The 12500-nt window shown below is 40.8% G+C and overlaps 2 protein-coding genes across 2 annotated transcripts in view; one reads left to right on the plus strand and one right to left on the minus strand.

Annotated features, from left to right (window-relative positions):
* Positions 1–148, plus strand: part of LOC138012136 (E3 ubiquitin-protein ligase TRIM71-like) — an 8212-nt gene extending 8064 nt beyond the window's left edge. The window contains exon 1 of the mRNA XM_068859126.1: positions 1–148. This exon is cut by the window's left edge and continues 8064 nt beyond it. The gene's annotated coding sequence lies outside the window, so the exon portion shown is untranslated.
* A 141-nt stretch (positions 149–289) lies between these two features.
* The window catches only part of LOC138012294 (L-fucose kinase-like), a 39925-nt gene continuing 27714 nt past the window's right edge, over positions 290–12500 (minus strand). Inside the window, exons 22-29 of the mRNA XM_068859133.1 lie at positions 12409–12443; positions 11404–11504; positions 10443–10894; positions 10046–10145; positions 8514–8579; positions 6223–6279; positions 5252–5352; positions 290–2726 (exon numbers count right to left, since the gene is read on the minus strand). Of these exons, the coding sequence (XP_068715234.1) occupies positions 2646–2726; positions 5252–5352; positions 6223–6279; positions 8514–8579; positions 10046–10145; positions 10443–10894; positions 11404–11504; positions 12409–12443 (993 nt within the window). The 3' untranslated portion in view covers positions 290–2645. The remainder of the gene's footprint in view (positions 2727–5251; positions 5353–6222; positions 6280–8513; positions 8580–10045; positions 10146–10442; positions 10895–11403; positions 11505–12408; positions 12444–12500) is intronic.

The raw sequence follows: 12500 nt of genomic DNA on the forward strand, positions 1-12500 counted from the left end.
CGTGCAAATCGTGCAAATCGTACTTTGTTATTGAATTAAATTAAATTTGCATTTGGTTCTATTGTTAGTGAGTTTTTGTTTCTAATTCGCGTTCAGAAAACTATTTTAATGAAAATTCTCATGTTATGTGTAATAAAGAGTTTACGACATAGAAAGTGCTTTGTACATGGGTTTAGTCACTCGTTGTTTGTGTCAAAAAACTCACTCGCTCGTTCCTCGCTCGTTCGGGTTTTTGACACAAACAACTCGTGCATAAAACCCCGTACGCCGCACTTTCTATGAAGTAAACTATTTTTATTATTATTATTATTATTATTATTATTATTATTATTATTATTATTATTATTATTATTATTATAGAATCAACGGTCGATCCGCTTTCTTTGATGTTAGGGTTTGCCACCCAAATGCTAGACTTCCAGCCCCAACAGATATGTAGAATGCACGAAAACGAGAAGAAGCGATTATACTCGACAAAATTCCTCGAGATCAAACACGGATCATTTATCCCACTAGTTTTCTCCACAACTGGTGGAATAGGTAAAGAATGTATGAGGTATCACTCCAGGCTTGCCGAGTTGATTGCCATAAAGAAGGGAGAACGTTATTCTCAAACGATCTCATGGATCCGGGCCAAAACTTCGTTTTCATTGATGAGATCTGCAATACTATGCTTCAGAGTTTTTTACTTCTTCAAACAGATTTTCTTGACATACGCTCAGATTTCCTACCAACCAATCAAAACGCGCGTCTGACAATACATAACCAATCAAAATTCGTGTGATGTCACAGGCGTCTTTCTGCACTCTCATCTAAACACAGCTCTTGACTAATGAGAGTGCGCGTACTATCCTAATTATTTTATAATAATCACTTATGTCCAGAAATGGACCTAATAAAATGCACACTGTATTACGACATCCAACAACAAGTGTTTCTTTTAGTCTAAGCCTTTGCTACCTACTTCCAACAAGTTTAAGTTCATGTTCATTTTCAAAATTACAGTTAAATTTTACAATGAACACGACACGGGTACAGCAATTACACAATAGACAGACTGAAGAAACGTTGCATAATTTTACAATATTATAAAAATAAATGAATGAAAAAAAAAACCAACAACAACAAAGGTCAAGGTTATTTCTAGCTTACGGTAACCTTAATCAAGGAGCAGCATTTGGGGGACACTTTGTGACGCTTATTGAAATCCTCGTGCACCATTAGGCCATTTCCTAGTTCATGGCCTGCCTCCTCTTCAAAGCGAGTTTAAGTGCGAAGTTTTTGATGGTAATTAGTTCTGCTTTGCATATGAATGGAAACTAACCCCGCGGTCATATTCGCCGTCACAAGCATGCTTGCTTGTGACGGCAGTCAAGCAATCAGTAGCAAGGGCTAGAGTTCAAAGGAAGCATGACGTGGTCACATTGCACTTCAGTTCGAGTCGCGCGTTCGTTGAAAATGGATTAACTGTTTCCTTGACTAGTTTCAATAGTTTCTGTTGATGAGGAAGGCGAACCTCTGTCGTCTAACCGTACAACTGTTCCTGGAACAGTTGCCTGAGCAGGATTACAAGAAATGTTGTGAGCAAAACCTTCGACGAATTTCCGTGGAGACGTAGAAGGTAACGCAATTAATCGGCGGTGGATAAGTTAAGAAATGGTAGCTTGCTTTGCTTGTTCGGAATGGGCGATGACCTGGAAGCGTCATTAGGCGAAGGCATCCTGAACATATTCGAGTACAAATGATTCACAGGTCCGTAAGACAACAACAGGATGAAGTTAAGTAAAGTCACTTTATTTAACGTAGGTAGTTTCTTCAGCAACGAGGCTGGTATCAATGGAAGCAGACGGTGCGCCCTTTACCCCCCTCCCTCTGTCAGTGCTCCGTTTTAAGGGGATTTAAAGCTATAGCTACACGGATCAGAGGAAAGTCGAAACAGACGTTGAAGTCACCGAGGATCGAACCGGGGACCTCTCGCTCCGAAAGCCGCGCACTAGCCAACTGAGCCACGACTGCTCAGACCTTTCATCAACACTTCATTACGAAAGATCAAGCTGTCAAATTACCACCCTCTTCCTCATTGGTCAGCTTTCGTGAATTGACTACCTAGCACAGTTCAAGAGCACTACAGAGCGTTCTTGAGATGAGCTGCGGATCCTGTTAAGTTTAAGCAACTCCGCCTCTTTTTTTAAGCAAGCAAGCAACGCCATGCTTGGTCGGTCACACCTGTGACGAGCTAGGAATGTGCTAAGTAACCAAATATTGGCCAAGTAAGCAAGATGCTAGCGCGAATGTGACCGCGGGGTAAGACTTCGCACTTAGACTCGTTTTGAAAAGGAGGCAGACACGAACTCGGAAATGGCCTATTAGGGGCATTTCTGGACAAATCGACAATCAGTGGGAATTTGCTCATGTTCTCTTTCGGTAAGAACCTTGACAATATAACCTTGACACTACAATCTATATTGGCGCAGGTTTACAACTGGTGCTTGTCTGACAAATAAATTCAGTCCTAAACAAAAGACACCATTTCGAGGCTCTGGGGAATAAATATAAGGATTTGTAGGAGTTTATTCCCCAGAGCCTCGAGATGATGTCTTTTGTTTAGTATATGAATTGTGGCCTATTGAAGTCTTTCCCTATATTCATTGCGAGGGAGCTTCCACTGTCACGGTCAGCCCTTCCCAATCCACGCTCACGTCGAAGAAAGTGATTTCACCAGAAGGCTGAAAAACAATTTTTGGCAGAATCAGAAACCACAACAAAATCCTCCATACCTCGGATAAACCCTTCACCGTTAAAACAAATAAAACAACAGCAGAAACTAAACTTTCGTTTGAATCCTTAAAGCCCGTGGTGATGAAGGTTTGTGCAGGTGTCCCCAGCCAAACATAGCAGCGAGGCTGGAAGCGAAGGCTGAAGCGATCTCATGTGCCGAAAATGCTGTTTTAATAGCCCGAATGCAACAATAGCAGCAAGTAAATTATTATTTCACAATGGATAATTATGTGGCTAGCCTTACATACGTATGTTTCATCCCTGCCAAGGGACACATCAGAAACCTTTCGGCTAACTCGTCAAACATCGCGTTTGAAGTCCCGGAATTATAATTGTTTTCATATTTGTGCTAATCAGTTCTCTTACAACTTACGTTGTCTTCAACTTTACGTATGCCAACGAGGCTAGCAAGTCTAATTAAAATGAATAAAAAAGAATATTTTACTCGCCGCCATTTTCGCATTTGGTCTTTGTTATGATCATATGCACTGCAACAAAGTTTGCACCAAAACAATAAAGTGTCTTTCTAGGCACCAAGAGAGGAAAACGGGAGAGAATACATCCCCATACCCCATGATAGTTTTTTTTCCAATATATTTTAATCTTCGTGCCATGCTGTGAAAGCTATTCTCTGAAATATCGATTATATAATATATCAAAAACGAGTGCGAGTGTTTCATCATACGTTGCCAACACCGTGTTGTTTGGAACCTATGATGAAACACGAAGCACGAGTTTTTGATGTGGCTTCTCAAACGAGGTTGTGCATTTCTTAATTCTGCTTCCTTTGCTAATTGTGATGTAAACATTGTTGTAAGCAGTGGAAAATGAGTTGTTCTTTGGTTTAATTTCTTTTGTTCTGATGCGTAAATCTTGAGCTCATGAATTATTAATGAGTATGAGAACTCTAATTCCTAACTTGCTCTGAAGTTATTACTATTGTTAATTTAGAAGACTGAAAGTTTGATATGGATTGCGGGAAATGAACATACTTGTTTGAAAAGACAACCCCAGTTTATAAACAAAGGGCTCGAACCTGGGAAAGTTTGTTGATAAACCCGTCACGTGACCACTTGACCACCACGCCGCTAGCTGCGTTGAGTCAATATTTTACACAATATTTGAAAATGCTATCTTGTCACTCGGCAACAAACAATATTAAGCACTGCAAAAATTCGCTTACCAACCTTCACGACAAAGCTAACATTTTGGCGCAATTAAAGTCACGGCAATGAACATGTACAAGTACAACTTTTTCCTTGTACCTTTCCTTGTACTTGTACATGTTCATTGCCGTGACTTTAACATCTTCAGTTCCCACGGCCTGCTCCCTTCTGGCCTTGTAGCTCAGTCGGTAGAGCGGCGGAGATCTAACCAGAGGGTCGTGGGTTCAATTCCCACCCTGGTCAGAGTTTTTCTCTGTCCTTGTGTGGGCCCATTTCCATCATTAGGGCTAACGCTCACATGGTTCATATGGGATAGAAATATAACACTTCACATTACACTCTATTCAATTAACTCTGTTTAAAATATAAGTGCTACACGGCCAACGTTTGTATAAACGTAACCTTTCCTTGTAATTTAGCTTAGGCCTAATTGCTCCTCAGCAGTGATATTCTATGGCAGCCTCAGATAAATCTTTTTCTTTAAACGCAGTGTCTTGATCCTCAGTGGTGAAGCGGAAAGAAGCGGTTCCTAAAGAGTAGAAACTCCGGGTTCAAATCCAGTCCACGGATATGACTCTTATTTTCCTTTTTTCTCCACTAGCACAAGTCCTGGGACACAGTGCATGTTCTAAATCATCGACAACATTAATTTCAGAGCAAATTAGGAATTAAAGATAATCGATAATTCAGAGAAGAGACCATGTTGAAATTATTTTGGTCTCGTGCCCATAGTCACGCAGCCAATTATCAACTTGAATTACAACTAGCCAATCAGGTGTCTTCTTTAAAATAGCCGCCGCACATCATGACCACGGGGTTGACCGCGAGCTAAATTTAGATTGAAAAAACCTCTCACTGGAAGAGGTCTATGTATGGTGGATGTGGTCTATCCCCCATCCTCCCTTGCGGGCACACAAAGCAACAAGTTCCTGAGGACACTTAATATAAATATGAATTGAAAATAAAAACGAAAACTTCAAGACCTCTCTAGCCCTTAGATATTCTTGAAGTTCGCTTCGGTGTAAGGGTGCTCTCCATTTGACAAAACTGACACGCCAGACCGGTCATTAGGAAGGACGAACTCTACAACGCCTTCAAATTAACACACTGCAAGGATGATATACACTATTCAAGAAGAATGTGCGGGATTATCGTGCAAGTGTTCCTTCAAATTGTTGCATTCTCTTTGCAAACTGACGGGTATGGTCGGCCAGTTCTGACAAAAAAAAGCGCTCTAAGACACATGCATGGAGAAGGGTCAAGGTTTTCAAAACTGAACGGGCCCAAGTTGGACATGGAAACCCTACCGCCATTTTGGTTACGACATCTTTGACTTCATCCACCATGTTGGGTTCTTTGGTCAAGACAAAAATAAAACCACCTCCGCCAGCACCGGCCATCGCTTGACCTGAAAACAAAAATTGCAGCAAAAGGGATTTGAACAGATGTGTTCATCGTTTGTCTCACGAATGTGTCACAATGAATGGAGATCCACACTGGTACACAAGAACGCCGGGTTTTAGGGGTTATTCACATAAGACTTTACCCTAAAGCATAAACGGGGTTTGCGGAATTGAAGTTCCTGAAGCATGGATAACCAAGATCAAACAGCACAATATACACACCTGGTACCACTGCGGACAACCAAAAGATGATCGACAAACATCGAAATCCTGTGACTAATAACCGCCTTCGCGAGGATCGAAACCCTCAAAATACACTGATACATGTACTTAGCCAGTCTCGATCCATGATCCTGTTGTGACACAATCGTGGCACAAAACGTGATGTTCACACCGTTATTTGGAACCACGTTGAGAAACACCTTTTATCATCATCATCATCATCATGACACCCCCTGTTTTTTAGTACGTATACAAATGACCTCCCTTCGGAGCCACGAGAAGCGTAGTTCAATTACAGAGTTACGTAAACGACACAACGCTCATCATCTCCTTCCAACTGAGAAACTGAGACACACCGGTTGATAATGTTAATTCAAATGATGACTCACTTCCAATAAGTGAATGGTGTTGCAATAACCATCAACTACTGAACTCTAGCAACACCAAACTAATGGTGTTTGGAAGCAGAAAAAAAATGATGAGAGTTTGATAATCTTCTTTTTTATTTCTCTTTTATTTCTGGTAAAGGAGCTCATTCTTGGGAACACTGCACTGTAATCTTCACAACAATCTAATGCTTCATACTCTGTAAAACGTTGCGGCCTCCGATCACCTGGTACTTTTATTTAGCCAACAAAAATCACTGAGCCTACCGAAGCTTAAGGGCTTCAATGCTTCCATCAAGTCCTTAATGCCTTCTGGTTCAGAACCTGTTAAGAGAATGGAAGTTTAAAGGGTAAGGCCATAATTTGTTCAAAAGCACGAAATCTAAAAGCAACTGCCCAGAGACATACAGAGCATTGCTTCAAGACCACAATCCTACGCAAATCCATTTGAAGAGACAATGTAAAATTCATTAATAATTCATTAGGATGACAGCCAACAGAAACGCACTATTCAGGTCACATGTGTTGGTTTGTAAATCCCGTTAAAGTTCAACGGTCTGAAAGCACGATCTGACACATGTAGCAGGGAAAGGCTGGGGTTGATGAATTTTTAATTAGTTGAATTAGCAGTAAAATTAGATTTCATAAAGACTTCTAACTCGCCTAATTAGTATGCTTAACTTTCATAAAAACGAGTCCTGTAAATTTGTACAAAGTTTATTAATCAATCACAAGTTTGACATTTCAATCACCACTATTAGGTAACAATTTACTTGAATCTTGTGTGCCTTGTCGAGAAAGTTTAATGCATCCTCGCCTTCCGTCTCACGCAAATGACAGTTAATAGCACAAAATAACAAATAAAGCGAATTGGGCGGATAACGCTCTCCATTTTGCTTGGCCACTTCACAAACGAACTGAATTTGCTCAACCAAAAGTTAAGCTTATTTGCCGACATGTGCTCTACTGAAACGGTCACATCTTCAACATCTTCGCATTTGAGACCGGCCATTCTAACAACTTCTCACATTGCACATTTATTTTGCCGTCGCTGCTGCCACTCCTCGAAGACTTTTCTACCCCATTTAGTGTTGTATTGTGTTGCTTTCGGAGTTGCTCCGACACTAGACTGGTCTCTTCTTCTTTAATCTTTGAAGAGCGAAACCAACCAGCCATGTTTCTACCACAAAAGCTCTACCAAAATAGATTGCTAAATTCAATGCTAAACTCCTATGGGACAACTCCACGCCCACGTGATTAACATAACAATCAAAATCTATTGTTTCATTTCACAAGTAAGATAAAATATTCGCGTCCGACCTTTATGGGCTATAAAACGGCTCGCCTGCGGCTCGCCGTTTTAACTTCCCATAAAGGTCTCCCGCTCATATTTTATCTATTACTTAAAGACATATCTCGTTCAAGCCTGACTGATTCTTCAGGCCCTTCTTTCGTCACTGCCTACGTAACGTTCATTCCAGTGCCAATGCGTTTTTTTTTTGTATAAGTTAAGTCTCTTCATATGCATATCCTCTTCAAGTTTCTCGCTACCAAAATGACCAGCTCAGTCCCAGTTGCCTTGAGAGGTCAATTAGTGGAGCACTGCACTGGTATCGAAGAGGTGACGGGTTCAAATCCCGTTCAAGTCTGAATTGTTCAAGCTTTTCCTTTCGTTACAGCTTAGGTAACAAAAAACGAATGTCCAATTGTTTGCACTAATCTTTATCGAGTTGATGCAACTCTCCCAATCATTCTCCACCGTTCTTTCTGTTTTGAGGCCGAGAAACAAAAGGATCCACTAACCGAGCAATGAAGGGGAATGGGTTCGATACCCAGTTGACGTGACAAATTAATAGCCCTTATTCACGATAGCCGCCATGTTGGTTTTCAAATTGTCATGCAAATTAGCCATGTGTTATGCTGGGGGGCAAACATTGGAATAAAGATAAATTTCGGAAAATCGTTTCATCGAAATATTGAATTAACATTGCTAAAAGTACATTTTAGAATTTAGAATTAAGTACCTTTTATAATAATTTTATATCTTTTGATTGCCTCCGACATTTTGAGTTTCTACTTCGTTATCTCCTAATTTTTCAGTAAAAAAAATCGAAGTAACTTGTGTAAGCATTCTATTCTACTTAGGAGATAAAAATTCAATGAACATGAAACAAATCATCTGTGTGGCTAAGATGTTCGTTATAACCTCTCGAACTTGTGTTGTTTGCCCCCTCAGAAGTGTCTAGCTAATTTGCATGACAATAGCAAATCCAACATGGCAGCTATCGTGAATAAGGTCTATTTGCTTCGCTGTTTTATCTCAATGCAAAGAGGTTTGTGACGTCAACCTGGTATCGAATCCATTCCCCTTCATTCCTCGGTTTTGGATCAAAGTTAACCCCTTTTCCCCGTCTTTCAAAGCCAATAAAAAGTGAAATTGCAATCAAAAGATTCTAAGAACAACACGATGTATATTTGGGACGATTTCGGAGAATAAATAAAATAGAAAAGTGTGTTGAGGTGATAGGCACTTAAACTACTGTAATTGCCGTACTCACCTGGAGCCATTAGATGTTTCTGATGCCGATATCGCGTCCAACATGCACCAAATTTCTCAATGTCTCCTAGAAGAAATTATGACAAGAAACAATCAAAGAAACATCGATGTGAAGAGAAATACTGTAACAATAGCATAGCCGTGGTATTGAAACAAACTGCTTTTACATTTAATGATTTTCTGGAAAATACAGCGAAAATATGATCGGAGAAAGGTGTCACTGTTGACTGAAAGCTAATAAAATTATTTAAGGTCAATGCTTATACTATGCAATATTTATTTTGGAACATCGCTTACATATTACAACGACCGAGTCTAAAGTGGGACACTTGTCTTAGTGCAGTGTTTCCTCCCTCCTGGCAAAGCATACAACCAGGACTTATTTTGCAAGGAATCCCGAATCCCAAGGGGCCTGTAGTAGCTTTCGGAAGAATGCGATTGGCTTAATGTATGGTTACCCCCAATTTTCTCCGGATAGTTTTAAACCACGCAAAAATATCCCTGTATTGGTGAGCATCACCGATAGGAAACCCGAGTATCTCGAGATGCGCAGAACGTATGCGCAGTAACAATAGTAGCCACCGTCCTTAAAGGGAACCTCCACTAAAACAACAAAACAACTTTAAACCACAAAACATATTGTTTACAATTAAAATTGTTCGAACTTTTTCCAATGAAAGTGTTTGTATCTGCAAATAAATTAATTTCAAAAAGCTTGTTTTGGCTTTCAAATTTCCCGGGCGCCACCATCTTGAATAATTGTGACGTGTCGTGGTTGTCCTATTGTTCCAAAACAATCGCTCTTTGTGTCGGAACAATAGGGCAACCACGACAGGTAACAAATATTCAAGATGGCGGCCCCCGTGAAATTTGAAAGCCAAAACAAGCGTTTTTAATTTGAAATTCAATTTTTTTCGGGTACGAACGCTTTCATTGGAAAAACTGCAAACACTATGTTCTATGGCTTAAAGTTATTTTGTTGTTTTAGTGGAGGTTCCCTTTAAAATCTGTTATAAAACCAAGCAACTGCTGGCTGATTCGAGCTACCACACTACTCTTTCCAAATGAATTTTTTTATAAATTCTGAAGTGAACAAACGAAAATTGGGGCTCTTCATTCTTACTCGGCTGCGAAGCTGGCGGTAGGAAAATAACGAGCGGAGAATGGGAGGAGCGCTCCCTCCCCCATTCTCCGTGCAACTTCGCCGCTTTTTATTTACCTCCAACGGTGACAATCTTGCCAGCCACGCAGGGCGCGTTATTACAAGAACCCTTGCTAAGCAGGCAAGAAAGCACATAAGCAATATGCATGGTCATATCATTGTCATCAAAGCCGTATGTGATTGATTGATTGATTGATTGATTGATTGATTAATAAACAGTACTTTCTCAAACGCATTCGGATCAAGCCAGGCATTTTGTGAACATAAAAACACAAATAACCACTTCCCAACCAGTTTCCAAACCAGTTTCCAAACCCTACCTCAGCTACAAAAGGTGGAGAACACAAATTTAAAAATTACAGCATCCAAACCTTCCTTTAGAGCTTTAGCTGCTTCCTCTGCGTTGCTCAATAAGCTTTTTGCGTTGTTTGTTATCTTTGAAAATCTTGCATACCAATTTCGTACCACATTCTGCAAACGAAATGTAAAAGGGTCATAAACTCAATATGTTGAAAACTAGTTGCTTAGCAACGGGCGAAAGGACTCGAACCAACGACCTCCATAACTCCGCAGATGCTCTCTACCCATTTAGCTGGTAGACCTCGCAGGGAGCTATGGTGCGTATCCTTATAAAACACCTATAGTCGGTTGTATTTGAAACTCAGTATGTGCTAATGCAGTGCTAGTCGAAGCAGTCATATCGCTACCACACTACTTCTTTCCTAGTCTCTTTTGTCCGGTATGCGTTTGTCTATGGTATGCGTTTACCTGCAATAAATTCTTGGCAAGTCTTGTCCGCCCAGAGTAAAAACAAACCAACCGCTTGCTGAACTCGTTAACAGTTTTTTCGCTTAGTTCAATTTTCTCCACTTCCACTTTCAACGGAAGAGAAGGCTGGGACCGTGAGATCTTGAAACCAGGTACCAAGCCTCCCACATTATCCTGCCAGCCACCTCCAGTGGTTAACATTTGTTCCACAACCAATACAGCGTGAACAAGTGAATCCAGGCTCGCCGTGCGACCTGTTACTCGAAGTAACGCGGCCAGGATGACTCCAGCCAAAATGCTGCTGGTGCCCAAGCCACTGCCTTGAGGGGCGGTTGACCATGTGTGTAGCTCAAAGCCTGCCTGGTATTTTCTTGACAGTTGGTAACTTAAAGTCTCCTTTGATGAAAGGGTCACAATGTCGAGAAAGCAGAAACAAGCCTTTAGCAGTGCGCCTAAGGAAAGAGATATTTATAAAAATTAAATTCTGAAGTCGCATCACATTGTTTGAATGGTTCAGAACGGATAACCAAACAATGCAGAGTATTACATTTTATCTCTCAGAGTGAGCGAGTATAAGTTCGAGCAGAAAATATTACCCGAATGATTATATCTGAACAATTTTGAAGAGACTCAAATGGAAAAAAACTATGGGAACAAAATAAACAGCGCCATAGAAAATTCATGTTCAGTAGCTTTCGTAACAACGCGGTCAACATTAACTCAGGATGCATTCCACAGCCTCAGAACTATGAACCCCTTGAAAAGCGTAACATACAGCATCACGACGAAAACGGTTCCGACGCTTTCAAATGAATAGCCTTACCGTGGAATATTCAACCAAATAATCCAGAAAGAGTTTCAATTACGGGTATCCGAACCTTAGTGCATTTTAAAATGTGCTCCTTCAAGTTTGTCCAAGATAAATTGTAGTTTAGACTGCTGAGTAAAAAGGTCTTCATACCTGACGCATTTGGCTGGGTGTAGTTTTTTAAGTCATCCAGTTTACTGCAAACTACTCTGACGCTGTTATCTTCCGAGTGGATTACAAGGACAATCTCAAGTCTAAGGGATGAATGATAGATCAAGGCGACGGATGGCACGAATTACTAAAAACAAATAGTGTGAACCTGAAAACGAAGTGGTTATAAATCTAATCGAAACCCGAAGATGATACCAGAATGCTAGAAAAATCCGCACTACTCGACATTTGACAATTTGTACAAACGGTAACGTGTCATCGGCCACGAGGAGAATACGGGTCTTGAAATTCTTTTGAGCCCTACTAATGAGCTGAAATGCTTTTTGCAGTCCGTATACGGACTGGCAAATACTATTCCGGGGGTGGTGGGGTAGGGGTGGGGGTAGGGGGTGAAGGGTACCTTACTTGAAACAACCCAAACCTTGGGCCTAGTCATTATCTAAAGTATAATGTTTAAGCCTATGGTTAGCATTTTGGTAAGGGTTTGGGTTGTTTCAGCTATGGTACCCTTCACTCCCTACCACCACCCCCTACCCCTCAACCCTCATCCCCTACTCTTCACCCCCTACTGCTCTCCCCCTACCCCCACCCACGGAATAGTCACGCCGATACAGATCGACTCGCTACTTTATGGCCTGATCAAACCGAACGGAACGTCAACCAGTTTATACGGCCCGTCAGAACGTAATAATTCCATGATCCGTTCGTCCGTTGACGGACTCTGTCAGTTTGTGTATATTGACATGACTGGATCTCTGAGGATTCCTGAGATCAAAACCCGCAGCCTACCGATTATCGATACTCTTTTACAAAGCCACAGATCGTAACTTTAGGGACCTTGCGATAGGACGACGACGACGACGACGGCTACGAAGACGCAACAAAACAATGGACTTAGTGTCAGAGCGCGACTGTCCTGCATGCTGAATTAGTTGAATAAGTAATTTAAAGTTAAAACTAAATAAAAACAAAACAAAAATCACTTACTCCTTTATTTTGCGAACTTGGGCCTTTGTTACTTTCTAGAGAAATTGTGAAGTCGATTAAAAGTTGAGAAAACTCCAGCCTTGTTAACTTAA

Source organism: Montipora foliosa, chromosome 1, assembly GCF_036669935.1.
Source record: "Montipora foliosa isolate CH-2021 chromosome 1, ASM3666993v2, whole genome shotgun sequence".
Lineage (NCBI taxonomy): Eukaryota > Metazoa > Cnidaria > Anthozoa > Scleractinia > Acroporidae > Montipora > Montipora foliosa.